This window comes from Amblyomma americanum, chromosome 4 (genome assembly GCF_052857255.1).
Source record: "Amblyomma americanum isolate KBUSLIRL-KWMA chromosome 4, ASM5285725v1, whole genome shotgun sequence".
NCBI classification, from domain to species: Eukaryota; Metazoa; Arthropoda; class Arachnida; order Ixodida; family Ixodidae; genus Amblyomma; species Amblyomma americanum.
In genome coordinates, this window is record NC_135500.1 from 127,513,976 (window position 1) to 127,531,051 (window position 17,076).

General features: G+C 49.9%; 1 protein-coding gene across 1 annotated transcript; it reads right to left on the reverse strand.

Annotated features, from left to right (window-relative positions):
* Positions 1-335: 335 nt before the first annotated feature.
* Positions 336-15,702, reverse strand: LOC144129821 (uncharacterized). The gene is made up of 4 exons (XM_077663889.1): positions 15,323-15,702; positions 14,559-14,827; positions 4,166-4,323; positions 336-2,689 (listed from the first exon to the last, which is right to left on the reverse strand). Exons 1-4 carry the CDS (start codon positions 15,700-15,702, stop codon positions 590-592), a joined length of 2,907 nt encoding a protein of 968 aa, XP_077520015.1. The 3' UTR covers positions 336-589.
* Positions 15,703-17,076: the final 1,374 nt, after the last annotated feature.

A 17,076-nucleotide genomic window follows, 5' to 3' on the forward strand; every position in this document is an offset into this window, starting at 1 on the left:
AAAGTGCTAAAGTGCATGGATACATTTAAGGTCTAGTGCAAATGACATTGCATCAACTTGCTCTCAGACAACACTGACGAGGGAGGTGGCATTGTGGACACCTTTGACAAAAATCACACCAACGCATGCCTGTGGTCTCAGGCTGACACTCACACATAAATTACAATCTTGACACTCGGGCGATCGAAAGGGAAGTTCTGAAGCGGAATTTTGTCCATTTTGAAAGCACAGCCTTTGCGAGCCATGTCAGATATCATTGTCGGCAAAACGCATATATTCACGCTAAAAACACAGATGCTGAGTAGAGAACTTTGTATCCTGATACGCAGGTTCTTAACTTTAAATAACACAAGGCAAATGCCAGCGTTACATCGACCGCCAGCGGCGATACAAAGGAGTACTTATGAAAAAAAAACCTATTGATAAGAGCCTTCGCACCATGTTCTTGCCTACCAAATCACATCCTTGAACAAAAACATAATAAAAGCTCACAATATTAGCAAGTACATTTTCCAGCGAATGCAACACGTTCTACAACCAAATATTGTCTAAACTTACACTTCGACTCGCAGGCTCATGTAACAGGCTATCACACTTCGAAAAAGCGGCACTTTACCCCGGGATTCATATTTGATCCAGGCCGGCAAGAAAAGGCCTTGGCGAAGGGTTCAAAGTTTTTCACAGCACTGTTACACAAGGGTGCCGATTGTCGGCCCGATAATTCCACCTCACAAGCCATCAGGCAAAACGTGAGAAAAAATATTTGTTCGGCGCTGTACTTCTCTAAACCCTTGAGAGGAAGATCATTTTCTTCATCTCGATACGTCACATACGCGGCATAGGCTATTTCCAGGGCTGGTAGAGAGGGAAACATTAACTCCACAGCGGACGGCGCCACATCGGGACACGACACGTTGTTCCCCAGCGTCATGACAATCGCACCTTCGGATGGTCGATTTGTATCGCCACCGTCGTCGAGCAACATCGTCAGGAAGTTGACTGCCTGCACGACCTCTCTGGCGTAGATGTAGCCAAGACCACCGTACAGCATGGCACTTGTACCGCTCTTGTAGTACAGGGGGGGCACCAGGGCCGCGAAGGAAATAGACATGACTTCGAGTACGGGATCGTACCACGTCACTGTTCTCGTGTCAAGCCGCGGAAGCTTGTTGACCGCGGCATGCTGTTCGCTGGCAACAGATGGCTGTAGGGCCTCTCTTAACGAGCGCCACCACGAGAATATGTTTGAGTCGTTGAAGGACGATACGTAGTTAGTGTAGATGTTACTTGGGTTTTTTCCGAAAACGAAAGCATCTTCAGGCCATGTGACAGCAGTCGTCCGCTGCAGCATAGACAGCAGGGCGCCTTTGACAGGACTTCGAATCTTCGACGATGTGCGGACTTTCTCCACAGCTGTGGAATGGACGTGCTCCAGGTAGCGCTTGATGGAACGCCGCTGCTCGGAAGCAAACTTGGCCTGGCTCACGGCGGCGAGGAGCAGATAATCCGTCGCCTCGATGTGTATGGCGCAAACTATCTTCTGAAACTGGGCACCCAGCTTGTATACACTTGCATAGTTAAATAACTGGTTGCTCGCAAAGATACCAACCATCTGCAAGAACCACCAAGACGTGTGATAAAAAATGGATCTGGCGTCGTAGGCGTCAAATAGTGTGCTAACAGCAGCCAATATTTCGCCATTTGTCGCTAGGACTACGTCGTGAATTTCGATGGGAGGAGAGACGTTGAAAGCGGACTGCACAGCGATTGCCCAGTCGTCCGCTTTTAACTGCGGGATAAGAGATGGCAGCTTCTCAAGTTCCATAGAAGTGGGAACGAAGATGGACGCTCTGTTTGCGTGGCTCAAATTTCCCAACACGTGGCTCTGGATGACGGCACTTTCAACCAGGAACTCTTGGTAAGTTGGTGTGGGTGTTCGATGTACGAAGAACTCTTCGTGAAATAGGTGTAAGTAACTCGGATAGACGTCCTGGTTAGATAGAAGCTCTCCGTGCAAGATCTCCCATATGATCGGAATTGCTGATGGCTTGACAGTGAGTGTCCGATTCCGGGCCGCTCGCGAAGGCAGAAGGTCTATGCGGAACCAGAGAGGAAGGGCCCATCGCACGGCTAGCTCGATCAGCGCAACAAGTGCCCTGGAATAGCCGAGTGATTCACTACCTTCCTCCTCGGTAGGCCACGCGAAGCTCTTGTTGTGCACGAAGTGAATCAAGCTGATGACCGCGTCTTTGTCGCTGCCTTGCCTGTTGAGACACGAATGGACGAGGCGCATCGGCCTTTTCATAACGTCACTTTCATGCCGTGCCGTCGCAACGGCGTCCTCGATGTTCACTATCCAGTCCATTACCACATGCGGCACAACAGCCCAGGCCAACCCACGATGCCTGTTAGCCCATGTGGAGCAGACAAGGAGGCCAATGTCCTCGCAAGCTTTGGCTGCAGCCTGACTCTTGGCCGAGCGAAGAGCATTGGCGTGGAGGACGCAGTCACGCGTGTCGCAAACTGTCTTTCGAACAGGGTCTTTTTCGAGCAGAGGCAGCACAACGAACACGAAGAGGAGCATCAAGACACAAGGCAGACACAGTGCCAATGCGGCCAGGATCCACTGCGGTACCGTGCACTCCTTGTCCGGTGCTCGTGATGTATGGCCTCGATAGAAGCTCGGCATCTGCGTGTAATCAATGGTTCAATGGTCCATGGTTCGATGTTGACAACTGCTGTTCTTTAAAGTTGTATCCAACTACAGTAGCGCATAGCATTTGCCAGCATATCTCGCAGGGGGGGGGGGGGGGGCATTTGCGGGGAGGGGGGATTTGCCAGCGTATCTCGATACGCTATTGTTAGCATGTGCGAAATGAAGTCTGGAGGTACGGCGACCCCTCAACCATTGCAGGCGGTGGTGGGGACCATCCTCCCTAATGTAAAGCGCCGTCAACTTTGTTGTCATGCTGAGGGGGTATTGCACATCCACCACGGGGAGGAACCTGCATGTTTCCATTCACTGGGGAGGTCACCTTTCTATATCTACCCCTCCCCCCCTCCTTTCCCTGACGCTGATGGGACGCGTTTTCTTAGCATATAATCGACTTTTACACAAATGCTATGCGCTAGAAAGCTGATGTGATGCGATGCGCACTCATGTAAAAACGGTTATGTCCAACTGAAGAACGGGCTGATTTGATAGGCGAAGGCCGCGGGGTCGCCAGATTGGCTAGCGCCCTGTCCGGTCGCCGCCACTTCGCTGTGTTAACAAAAGGGATGTGAGTTCCCGTTGGGCCACCTTCCACTCTTCGGGTAATTCCGCCTTTGTTAAGCAGCACGACCCGACTCAGATGAAGAGCCTTGCAAGCCTTTGGGGGTGCTTGTTTCAGGGGGTCGACAACAGTGGAGATTCATTTCTCCGTCGAGATTAAAACTAATCAACGTAATTGACCTCGAGAAGCCGCTGTTTGTTTGATGGAGGGAAGTGTCGGAAGAATGCTGCCGAGTAGTTTTTAAGCACGAATGAAAAGATTTCGGATGGTAGTGGGACAGCGACCGCCCTGGTCACTGCGGCAACGCTGCTGTGGTGCCTCCTAAAAAGAAAACGCCTCTGCGCTCATCCTGTGACGTCACGCACCTTTGCCGGCTGACCATGCCGTGGTGTGGTCAACCGGACAAGGTGCGTGACGTCACAGGATGAGTGCAGATGCCTTTTATATCTTAGAGGAACTGCCTGGTCGCTTTCCTGGAGCCGCATCTAGACGCTGTGCCAATACGTCGCCCAGCCGGCGCCCAGTACTTTTCGCCGACACTGGATTAGCGCCGATAAAGCTCGTCAAACACATCGTCGAACTCCATCATTTGCCGGCACCGGTCCACCAGGCGAAATGTTTGCGGGAAGTCCTTATGCAAGAGCTGACCAACATGAGTGTGTTTGTCAAAATCAGCGTTGCGTCATATCCAAGAGTCTACGTCACTGACTGCAGCCATCAACAGTAGAAGACTAAAAGAATGGAAAATAAAATGCATTGCTAGAAAAAGACGCTCGCAAGTGTCTTCCGATACATGTTTTCTTTCCCAGCGGCAGGTCGACCGCCATTGACGGCTGCCGCCGTCCACTTCACTTCTCAACTATGCCTATGATATTTAATGTCTCGCTTACCTTGGCGGCGTCTTGCATCGGTTCAGCGTCACATGCATCCATCGGAGCGGTAGCCTTGACTGCCGCTTGGGGTGCAGCCGCCTCAATATTTGCCATCACGCCTGGCACGTCGACAGCCGTTGCAGCCATGGCGACCAGCCGTGTGCCTCGTCGGAGCACTGGTGGCAATCAGAACGGAGGTGGAATGGTGCAAGCGTGGGTTAGGCACCTTGCTTCCCACTTTGAAATGGTCCACATAACAAAATAACGCGTCTATGGTTCGCTAGTCTCTCGCAATGACAAAGATATGTCGGCAAGAATGGCACTCCAAACAAGACGAAGCGCACAGCGAAGAACTGAGCTGCAACAAACAACTATATTTTTTCAAATGTCGACGTTGTTTCCCGAAAAAAATTAACAAGGTAATGAAGCACGCTCACACAACAGGGTCCAAAGAATTCAGCAGCAGTCGCTAATTCTCTGCAGCTATGAATGCAAGGAAGGTAGATTTAACTCATACTGGATATAGCAATTTAACATTGCTGTTGGATAGTAAAGGCATGTTTTTCACGCGAATGCTGCATCGAGGTCACATTCAACGCCAAACATGGCAATAAGAAAGACGAAGAACAAAAAGATATTTTAGTTGAAGATTCAACACTTAATGGCTTATACTTAATGATTGAGACGACCGCTCTTCTAAAGTGGTAACTAACTACGTTTGCACAACATCCTTCAGTCTTTATGTTTTTATGATCGTGTTTTTCGGCAGTTCGCGCTTCTGTCGCTCTCTCTCTCTTTCGAGACAATTTACTGAACAAGAGCACAAGGAAACGTTGAAAAAAAAGCAGTCAATTATGCCTGTCGACGTCGCGGCTCTTGGGTGCAGACGACCGAATAATAATGAAACGCTCGGAACGCACATCACAAAAGGAGTGAATAACATTGCAATTATTGCACTTAGCTTGCAGCATATAAATATTGAATTGCAGGCACCGGTGTAAGAGCCGAAACATTTTTTTAATTCCGCTGTCGTAAGGTTCAAAGATGCTATGACATTCGATAAGAGTTTAATGAAACGAATGTACTCATCTGCTAAAGGACAGGTGGAAAGATCTAAACAAAATTAAAGAAATCAACTGGAGAGGGTTAAGCGGTCACACTGGTAAAATTTTTGTTTCGCGGTGGTTTTAGTGGACAGTCCATAATAGTGAAATGGTGACGTAACAAATCTCATATCCACAGGTTAACTTTTTCGAAGAAATACATAATGCGCGAGCCAGGTTTTGTTAAAGAAATTTGCAACGAACCCATTAGCGAGTTTGACTGAAATTATTTCAAATGCACTAACTGTACCGCACTGACGCAAATACACATGAAATTTTTGTAGGAATGATATTCGGTGAAGATTAAAGCTAGGTATAGCGCTTTCAATTTAAGAGCTGGAAATTCCAAGTTGAAGCTCGCTTTTCTGGAGGAAGAAGGGAACTTCAGTTGGCTTAAGTTGATGTGCACCATAAAAAAGACAATATCTCAAACAATGATGCTCCAGTCGAAAGTAAAATTATACTTAGTGGTATCTGGCATACGATACGGCCTTTCCACACATTTATAACGCCGATATCTCGACCCTCCGTGATAGTGCGCTACTTTTCTCTGTTAGTTTACGTGTCACTTTTACCGCGGGGGACGTTAGATGCCATCATTTCTCTGTGCACTTTCCGCACTGGTCCCGCAGTGTAAGGCCATAGATATATTCGTACTCGCGAATTAGCGGATTGAGGAAGCTTGTGAGCAGTCAAGGTGCCGCATTTTGTGCATCCGTCATGCGTCGTAACGCATGCAGAGGCGCACCACCTCATTAAGCATTAAGTGGTTTTGGCTTCCATTCCGGCATTTTCCGTCTGGGGTCCAGAAATCGCGGCGCGGTTGACTCCGAGACCAACGTCGAGACAACGTCCACCGCGGTCGAGAGTGACGCTGATGAGAGAGAGCAGAAGCAGGCGCAAAAATTTCCGTGGCATATGCATTCAGATTCAGGACAGAATATACCAGGCGCGCCGAGATGGCTTCAATTATGCAAGGACACGGAGAAAGAGCCATCGAAGGAGTCATGCCAGCAAGCAAGCTAGACGGATCTATGCAACAGATTTCGGAGACAGTGAAAGCGAACTGCTTTTAATATCTTGAGGAATAACTAAATAACTTAACGATTTTCCGTAAATGCAAAAGGAGGTGGACGGAGAGGATTCGAAGAGAAAGCAAGCATAGCAGGGTCGGCATATAGACAGGCAGGCGGATGAAGTAAAGATTGGATCGGAATGGAAAACGTTTATTGTCAGCAGTGAACCCTAGTGGGCCCTATACTAGATCGCTTCGATCCATTGCTCTCGGCGACCTTGTGAGCCCATTCAGTGGCCCGGACGTGGGTCAACGGCCCTGAGCTGGCCAATATAGCCTCCCAGCGCTCTAGAGAAGGGGCTGGTAGTAGGTCCGCCGGTGGCGGTTTCTTTTTGCACTCCCACGTTATGTGATCGTATACAGGCTATCTCGCCGCATTCTTTGCACGTCGGTTTGTATTGCGTTGGATACATGAGTGCTATCGACGCGATAAAAAAGGTTCGCGTCTAACCCGACGCCACGCTCCCTCCTGGCTTCTGTAAAGCTTTTTGTCTGGTGGCGGATAGATCCACCTATATAGATTAAACTGACTGTTGTAGTCATTAAATGATATGAATGTTTCTCTAGAGAAATTTGGGGACTCAAACCGGCTCACAGCTGGGCTGACGTAACCTCGAGCTATAGTGTGAGCCAACTCGTTTCCCCTGTTCCCGGAGTCTGCCGGCACCCATATCAGTTCGACCTCTTATTTGGTTCCAGTCTTGATGTCTTAGGATTCGTTCCCATGCGAACTTGTTTATGGCGACCTTGGAATCGCTAATTATGGTCACTACTTTGGTGCTGACCATTGCCATGGCGACAGCGCCTCCTCCGCTGTCCCCGAGTTTTATTTTTACCGAACCAGCCTTTAGTTTCACCTGAGCCGTTCACGTCCACGACCACAAAGGAGTCGCCTCCTTCGTATTCCGCCGCGTCTACGTAGGCTGCGTATTCTGAGCCTTCTAGCTTGGCTTCAAGGGCCCTTGCTCTTGCTCTCCTCCTGGCTTCGTGAAAAGCAGTATGCATGTGTTTTGGAATTACTTGAATATTGAGTAATTTTCTCACTTCGGTCGATAATTTTGTCCGCGCGTTTATTTCCGGGATTCTATCATGTAGTCCCAGGTTGCTCAGGATCTTCCTCATCACGGCTGTGGTTGCCTAATATATACGTGCCTCACATACGTGCCTCGCATAATTCTGTGGTGGTGTTGTAAAGCCCCAATTTAAATATTGCTTCCGTAGGGGTGCAGTGCGGGAGGCCCAAAGCTGCTTTACTTGCCTTACTTATGATCATCTCTGTTTTGTTCTTTTCCGCCAGCCCGAACTTCAGGTAGGGAATGGCGTATACTGTTCTTCGTTCACAAAGGCTAGAGCGATTCGTCACAGATCTTTCTCTTTGACTCTCTGTCTTTTGTTATCTATTAGAATTATGAGCCTGGTTGCCATGTTAATTGTCGACTTAAGTCTGTTTATTGTCGCTGTGTCCTTTCTATTGTCCGACGCCACGCTCCCTCCTGGCTTCTGTAAAGCTTTTTGTCTGGTGGCGGATAGATCCACCTATATAGATTAAACTGACTGTTGTAGTCATTAAATGATATGAATGTTTCTCTAGAGAAATTTGGGGACTCAAACCGGCTCACAGCTGGGCTGACGTAACCTCGAGCTATAGTGTGAGCCAACTCGTTTCCCCTGTTCCCGGAGTCTGCCGGCACCCATATCAGTTCGACCTCTTATTTGGTTCCAGTCTTGATGTCTTAGGATTCGTTCCCATGCGAACTTGTTTATGGCGACCTTGGAATCGCTAATTATGGTCACTACTTTGGTGCTGACCATTGCCATGGCGACAGCGGCCTCCTCCGATGTCCCCGAGTTTTATTTTTACCGAACCAGCCTTTAGTTTCACCTGAGCCGTTCACGTCCACGACCACAAAGGAGTCGCCTCCTTCGTATTCCGCCGCGTCTACGTAGGCTGCGTATTCTGAGCCTTCTAGCTTGGCTTCAAGGGCCCTTGCTCTTGCTCTCCTCCTGGCTTCGTGAAAAGCAGTATGCATGTGTTTTGGAATTACTTGAATATTGAGTAATTTTCTCACTTCGGTCGATAATTTTGTCCGCGCGTTTATTTCCGGGATTCTATCATGTAGTCCCAGGTTGCTCAGGATCTTCCTCATCACGGCTGTGGTTGCCTAATATATACGTGCCTCACATACGTGCCTCGCATAATTCTGTGGTGGTGTTGTAAAGCCCCAATTTAAATATTGCTTCCGTAGGGGTGCAGTGCGGGAGGCCCAAAGCTGCTTTACTTGCCTTACTTATGATCATCTCTGTTTTGTTCTTTTCCGCCAGCCCGAACTTCAGGTAGGGAATGGCGTATACTGTTCTTCGTTCACAAAGGCTAGAGCGATTCGTCACAGATCTTTCTCTTTGACTCTCCGTCTTTTGTTATCTATTAGAATTATGAGCCTGGTTGCCATGTTAATTGTCGACTTAAGTCTGTTTATTGTCGCTGTGTCCTTTCTATTGTCCTGGATTATCAATCCTCGGACCCTGATTTTATCCACTCCAGCTACCGGTGCCTCATTTACCTCTACGAGAATGTCTCCTGCGTTGCTATCGCGTTTGCTCACCCCCCGGATCACAGAAGTGTGGATCTGCTTGGCGAGCATTTTAACCCTGCCCATTCCGCGGATTCCTCGACAATGTTGATCGCCTGTTGAAGATTGTCTTCTATTTCCCCGTCGTTCCCTGTGTGCGTCCATATTGTTATGTCGCCCTCATATAGCGTATGTTTTATCCCGTCGACAGTCTTCAATAGCGGCGGTAGGTTCTTCAACGCCAGGTTGAATAAAAAGGAGAGTGCATTGAGCCTAGCGTGGTGCCCTTGTCTCCCAGCTTAAAAAGTTGGGGCTTGATGTCTCGTAGATTTATTTCTGCTGTTCTTCCGAACTCTAACGTAATCGTAGGCCTGCTTGCCAGGGGCAATCTCCGCCAGATTATTTAGTATGGCCTCGTGTTCACGCTATCAAAGGTTTTTGTAGGTCGAGGCCCAGTATGGATTTGGCGCCCCATTTGCTGGGCAGGTCTATGTTGTCTGCTTTGAGCTGGAGCATGACGTCCGGCGTGGACAACCTGCCCCTAAAGCCTAGCATCGTTTATGAAAATACCTCCATTTCCTCTGCGTATTCCTGGAGTCTTTAATATTACATTTTCTATCGGCTTCCCCAGGCATGACGTTAGTTATATAGGTCTTAGGTTGTCCATTTCAAGTTTCTTCCCGCATTTTGGAATAAAGATCACTTTGGGGTGTTTCCATTCCTAAGGTGAGACTACCTTGTTTCCATTTTTCATTTAGGTAGTCTTTGACTGCCGTGGCCGAGACTAGATGTAGGCTCCTTAGCATTTTGTTGGTTACCCCATCTGCCCCCGCCGCCGACGTGGTTCTTAGTCGACACATTGCTCTCCATATCTCCGGTATCGAGATGTCCTTATCTAGCTCCGCGTTCTCTGCTCCTCGGTAAGATGAGAAAAACCTCCTTTGTGTTAAATTGTCTGCTCCTCAGTTCCTCTAATAGGTCTGCGGCCGTTCCCTGGTATCCGTGAAGCAATCTTTTCAGCTGCCCTTGTGCCGCCTACTTAGTTTGCCATGGGCCTAGCAAGTGGCGAAGAAGATGCCACGTGTTCTTGCACCCTAGCTTCCCATTCATTTCATCGCAGGTCTGTCCCCAGTGTTGACTCTAAAGCTCGCTTGTGTATCTCCTATCTGTCTTTCGAGTGTAGATATTATCTTTTCAAGCCTTCTGTAGATATTCTCTTTTCAATGTGTCTACACTGACGCTATTGCCTATTCTCGAGGGGGCTTGCGGGTTGTTCAGTAGCGTGGGCCTCAACTTTTGGATGTCCATCCATAGTCTGTTTGCTCGGTGCAGGCCGTCCGGCATCCCCATGCCGGGCGCGGGGCGTTAAATGCCCAGTGATAACAAGTCCTCTCTTATTAGATTGTCTAATGACTTTCCGTACGAGGCCACCACTCCTGTCCCCTGGTTTGTCGGTGAGTGGTATGTATTCAGAATAAAGAGACTGTTGTCCCCTTTTAAGTTTTGGATTAGTTCTAACATCACGTAGTCCTCGCTTGTGTTTTAGAGTGCGTGTTGTGTTGCACTCAGATTTCTCTGCACCAGCGTGGCCGTGAACAACTTGGATTTGTGCTCCCCTTGTGCTTCGAGCGGGGTGTACGCGGTGTAGCCGCTTAATTTGACCGTGTCGATTGCTTCCTGTAGCACGATGAAGTCCGATGCGTTTATGCTTTTTTGAATACATGCCTGCAGGTTCTCTCTTTTTGACTGGAGGCCTCTGCAGTTCCTCCACCAGATTCTAATTTGTTGGCGAGGGGCCATGATGTCTTATAGAGGATGCATATTGCTGCGGTTGCAGCGATTGGAGAGAGTTGCCGGCAACTGGGGAAGCTTGGCTTCTATGCTTGCTAGTGGTCCATAATTTCCTGGAAGCAAGCCATGATTTGTTCCCTGAACATGAATCACCGCAGTCAGATTACCAGTATGCACGTTCGGCTATTTAATCTACCCTAGCGGTAAGGGCATCAATTCTGGTGTCTTGAGAGTCAGCCCACTTCAAGAGCGTGTTCATGTCGGACCAAAGCTTTCTTGGGCTCTGGTCGATGCGTCCTCATTTGGAATTTCTGCTGCCTTTTTGGGCGTTCTGTCTTCGGTGTTTAATTGTCTGGGTAGAGGTCTTTTCGCGGAGACTCTGGTGTTTGTATCCATTGCGTTTTGGAGGTCTCCTCCTTCGTTTGTGTTACGCGGGGGCGCCTAATTCGCGTTTTGCGATTGTTCCAAAAGTGGTTTTGCGACCAACTTCGACTGTTTTGTTTTACCGTTAATAAGTTTCCTGATCTTCGCCATTTCCTTCTCTATGGTGTATAGACCTCTGTCTCTCTTAGCGAGCTCCTCTACCAGTTCATTCTCCCGAGCGGTTTCCCAAGGGGAGGTCTTATCCAGCCAGCTGACCTTTTTGCCTGTGCCTCTGTTCTTGCTTGAGCCTATTCCTTTGCTCGAGCTACTGTCTCTGTCAGGACCCGTGCTGGCGCCTCCGCTCCCCGGCAATGGTGGGAAGGAGCTCGATTTGCTTCTCCTCGTGTAGCCTTGGCGGTTTTCGTTGTGGTCCCTGGTCCTCGATATTGGTTGGTGCCCGGAGTCACGTTGCCCCGGGTCGTTGTTAGCTTTATAGGGTTTTATAGGGCTTTATAGGCCAGCCTAGTTTTGCAGTTCCGGCTTCCGGTGTTGTCCTTGGATGTCTCCATATGCTGGTTGCGCGGCCGCGCATGTGGCCTGCAGTAGGTGACCCGGCACATAACCTTTCAATTTCCAGCCTCTGCGCATGAAGATTACTTTATATTCGTTCTCGGAGAGCTTTGGCATCATTGCTCTTTTTCGGATGTTGGGGTCTTGCCTCTCATTGTGAGTGTTAGTCGATTTCTTCTTCCCAGCGCTGTGCTAGCCATCGTTCCCGCCGACGCTCCCGGCGGCGTTCGTGCCAGCGTATCCACTGGCGTTCGCGGGCCTCCCGCCTTTTTTCACCATGCAGTCGTGCACGTTGATATGCTTGGGTATCGGGACCGGGGTCTTCACCGCATGACGATGAACTCTGCAGACGACGGAGGGAAACCTTCAGGAGGGTTGGAAAACTTGAAGGTTTATTTACATAATTACAAGAGAAGCAGGGAGACCAAAAGTCAGAGATGAAGTGCTACATATTTACAACAGAACCAGGGAGACCCAAAAGTCAGAGATGGAGTGCCGTGAAACCAGCCAAATCGCGGCTTAAATACAGTGGATATTCCCTAGGCACCTAGCTAGGGAAACCGGTGGCTGATCAAGCGTCCAACGGGCAGACACTCTCTTCATAGTCTCTTCCCTAATCCCGTGACCACTCCGCTCCCACAAACACGTGCACAGGCGATAAGGAATCCTGGCGCCTTGAGGTCCTGGAATCCTGTTTCCGACCGATTGAGCAGGTGCACAAGGTCGTTGGCTTAGCAGGCGGTGATCCTTTCTGTGTAAAAATGCGTCCTGACGACCCCGGGCATTCCAGAGGGTAAGTTGAATCAGCCGTGTCCGCCCCCGCTTTGTCTGGCCGCACGTGCAAGCGAGCGAGGCGGGTTCGGCGCCTTTGTTCGCGTCTTTCTGCCGGTCCACGTGAGGGCGCAGTTCGGGAGCAATGCCGCATTCCATACTCCGGACGAAAGGATGAGAGGCCTTTCGTCTCAGCTCACCGTCGCCAGGAGCCGTTCCTAATCCTCTTCTCAGGACGACAGCACCTTTGGGTCAAGCATAGTTCGATGGCGCCTGCCGGGCACGTCTGTTCCCGCTATCGGGGCCTTCGATCACAACAACGCCGAGAACGGTCTCCCACTCGCCGTTTTAAAATTCCTAGGGGGCCAGTTTGTCTCCATCGATGGCATTTTACATCGTGGTGGTCTCAGGGCCGCCCCAGGGGCCGGCTCCTGTCGATGTACGGGTTGCTATGTTAGGTCTGGGCGTCAGGCCTAGCCAGCTCTCACGCGTTCGAAAGGTGAAAAAGTCCCATGCAATGCGAAATAGACCACCGTTTGCCCGAAGTCCGGTGTCCTCTTGCACACAGTGACAATCCTGATCTTTTCGCGGTGGTTTCCGGCCCGCAGTCCCAAGTTGAACGCCGAAAAACGGCTTCTTGGCGGGAGTGCATGCTACGCACGCCCGCACCACCGGCCGGTCTAATAATAATTGGTTTTTGGGGAAAGGAAATGGCGCAGTATCTGTCTCATATATCGTTGGACACCTGAACCGCGCCGTAAGGAAAGGAATAAAGGAGGGAGTGGAAGAAGAAAGGAAGAATGAGGTGCCGTAGTGGAGGGCTCCGGAATTATTTCGGCCACCTGGGAATCTTTAACGTGCACTGACATCGCGCAGCACACGGGCGCTTTAGCATTTTTCCTCCATAAAAACGCAGCCGCCGCGGTCGGGTTCGAACCCGGGAACTCCGGATCAGTAGTCGAGCGCCCTAACCACTGCCGGCCGGTCTAAAAAAAACTGTTTCGGGGGAAAGGAAATGGCGCTGTATCTATCTCTCATATCGGCGGACACCTGAACCGCGCCGTAATGGGAAGGGATAAAGGAGGGATTGAGAGAAGAAAGGAAGAGTGAGGGAACCCGTAGTGGAGGGCTCCGGAATAATTTCGACCACCTGGGGATCTCTGACGTGCACCCACATCGTGCATCACACGGGCGCCTCTGCGTTTCGCGTCCATAGAAACGCGGATGCCGCGGTCGGGTTCGAGCCCGGGTACTCCGGATCATTAGCCGAGCGCCCTAACCACTGAGGCACCCAGGCACCGCGGCGGGTAGACGTCGGTCTCATAGAATCAGAATAGAATCGTAGAATTAAGGAGATTGCAAGGATACAGTGGCCGCAGCCTGCAAAGGACAAGGTTAATTAGAGATACGTGGGACAGGCTTTTGCTCTACAGTGGGCGTAGTCAGGCTGATCATGATGACGGATGATGCAAACTAAAATGGACCTCAGAATGTGCGCTCTCTTAATCTGGAGATGGGATGGGCACAAGGACAATTGAGAACATGCTCATATTAAAACATATACAGTAAGTATGAGTGAGTAAAGATACCAAGAGGAACGTGAGAAATAACACTGTGTGTGTAACTACGCTCTTCTCCTGGCAATATATCATGAGGCTACACAGTGGGGCACTTAGTGACATACTTCAGGCACAAATGAAAAAAAGGCATACTGCCGGCACAGTTTTCTTTTCATTTGCGCGTGCAGTATGCCACTACATGGCCCCATTCTGCTGCCTCGCGCTTAATTTCCAGGAGATGAAAGTAGCTACGTTGGTTATAAAATTTCAGGCGACAAAAAAGACGAGATGTTTTAGAGAACAGAGGGGACGTTCGAAGTGGCTTCGTGCAGAAAGCACTCCTGAAGGATGCGCGGACCGGTCCGAGGCGTGCCTGCACGGCTGTTCTGACCTAACAGCTAGGAGCAAAAAAAAAACTTGGTTGAACGCCTCCGGGCAGCGGCCGACGTCACTGGGGTCCCGTACTAGGGACCGCAACTAGTGTTTGTGAGGACCGTCTCATTAGTAGTCGGTCCAATGATACCTCCCTGCACGTACTCTTTCGAGGCAAAAAAAAAAACCTTTCACCACCTCCACGTATACAGCCGACGCTGTACGTCTTATGCTCACCGGGCTGGGACAGAGCCGAGACCATAGATATCACCTCGGACTTCATTTCTCCGCCCTCCGGTGGACTATGTGCAGCGGGCTCCAAACCGACCACGCCGTTACTGGATGCCTCGCCTACGCAGGTGCCTGTCGCCGCTGTAGAGGCTGGCTGCGTTGCTTCCTGCGCTGGCTTGTTGTCTGCGGTGTTGCTGTCAGCACGGGCACCACCTCCCATCGCGATGTCGGGAACATCGGATATCTGTGGCTCATCCTGAGGAGCTCCTTGAGGTCTGAAAAGGAAGATTTAAGGAACGGAACGTGAGAGGTGTGCTGCGCTGGAGATGCGAAGAGATCAACACCACAGTTAGTAAATACTCACGTCGTCAGTTTTGAAGTATTCCCAATTATCCGTTAACAGCATGCGGCCGCAGTCATCATGCGCGATACTGCCAACGTCGCACAGAAGGATGGAAATTGCGCGCGCAAGCTACGTGCTTGAGCTCGAAGCCCTTCACACTTTGCCGCCGAACAGAAAGTCGTGAGGGTGGTCCCGCACGGCGTGACTGGACCGGCAATTGGAATCGAGGTACACTTCTCGAAGATGGTGATTATATGATGGTGTATCTTTGGTGCAGTGACCAGTGGTGCAGTTGTGCACATTTGGCGGTTATGGTGTATGTATACGGTGCAGTGACCACAGTTCCGTCCTTACGGGGCACAACGGCAGCGCCTGTCAACCTCATTTTCAGCGGTCTGCAAGAGTTATGGTACAGGTGACAGCTCACCTGACCGGCGTACTGGAGACGTCGCGTTCTTTTCTGCGTTTTCTCCGACGTAGACTGCCAGCCTCGGTGGACGTGTTCACAGTGCCGCCAGCCTCTGCGTTCTCCTCCTCTTGGGACGTGCTGGACCTGGATGACGACGACCGGGAGGAGCTGCTGCGGCTGCCGCGTTGGCCGCTGCTTCGTTGGCGGCGGCGCTTCGGGGGCTTCTCGGACTGCGCCGTGGCAGAAAGCGATGGCGGCTGGGATGCGGCCGTGGCAGCGGCATTAGGCTCAACGGCTTGGCTGTGCGAGCCAGCCGTAGTCTCCGCGGGTACCATGGCTCGCCTCGCACCCTTCAGCTTCGCATCCTTGTATGATGACCCGTCGTCGCTGGACCGCATGCCGCTTTTCCCGGAGAAGCGAAGATGCAAAGAAAGACGTTGAGTAGAGAGACTACGAGCCGAGGCCTTTTGGTTGTGCCTAGGATCGGACGAATTAGGGCACGTGCGCGGAGCGGGTGGCACGCACCGCTCTTCTTTTCGTCGAGGAGATTTCGACCCAGATTCACTTCATGGCTCCCGGCAACCCTTAGATTAAATACCGGCATAAACTAAATCTCGCCTGGCGCGCCTTTTGTCGAAATGAAGTGTACGCGTTAGGGGCATTATTTATTTCAATCAACAGGAATGATAAGGAAGATTGGGGCTAAACACGACACTAATTTGCGAAACTTCACCTGCTTTTAATTTTTCTTAAATGCCAGCCGACAATATTATACGGATGTTCGCTGCTTTCCTGCCATTGTGCTTTCTAAGTATAAACAGGCCTGCTGAAGCGGAAAAAGAAATTTTGATATTCTAAAATCAGGATAGCCGCAAATACGTTACTGCACGGCCACTTACAAATGTAGCTGCAGGTTTAATTGGACATGCAGTAATATTGTCAGGACCAGGAGCGCATGCGTTGGAATTTATGAAAGAAATAATTTCATGGTGAGACGTCGTAGACAGAAATATTGATCCTTCACATGCTGGTGTAACATAAGACTCGGCTGATTTGACTGGTAAGTGTAAGTTATCTTAAGTAAAGGTTTCTACATTTCAGATACTAGAATTAAATCTGTTAGCGAGCGAAATACCGCTTCGATGAATTCATGTTATCATAAAATTGGTAGGTAGGCTGTGCTCTTTATTTTATATAAATTTATTGATGCATTGCCAAAATAATCTAACGTGTGTTGTGTCCTGGGATACAGTTTCATTTTAGTTCTAGTTGGATTAGATTTGGCCTTGTCTACGTGCATCTGTACATTGATGTGTCACGTGATCGTGATTTAATATCAGCTGCTGGTCCTTCGACCCAAGATATTAAACTGATTTTTGGAATATGGCGGAGTGCTAGACGCACTCTGCACGGGTAGGCCCAGTATTGCATTGCCTCCGGGATCGGCCCGGGGCCTATGGGCCTATTAGCGCGCGGCGCCTTTTCTATCTATCTTTCCTTCCTATCCTTTAAGTATCTTACTTTCAGCACGTGACAGCGAGCGTAGCTCGGCTTGAGCCAGTAGGCAGGCCCGTGCTCTTTCCTTTTCCTACTTCCTCGCAGCAGCATCAGTCAGTCAGTCAATTGAACGTCATTCGTCATGTTTTGCTGAGTGTCGACTCACTTCTCGGGCGGCCCTCTAGGCCAACACCACGCTGGCGACGAGTACGGGATTTATTAGGCCCACTGGCCTAGCGTTAGTTGGTTGTTATGAGTTAGTTCAAAACTAATGT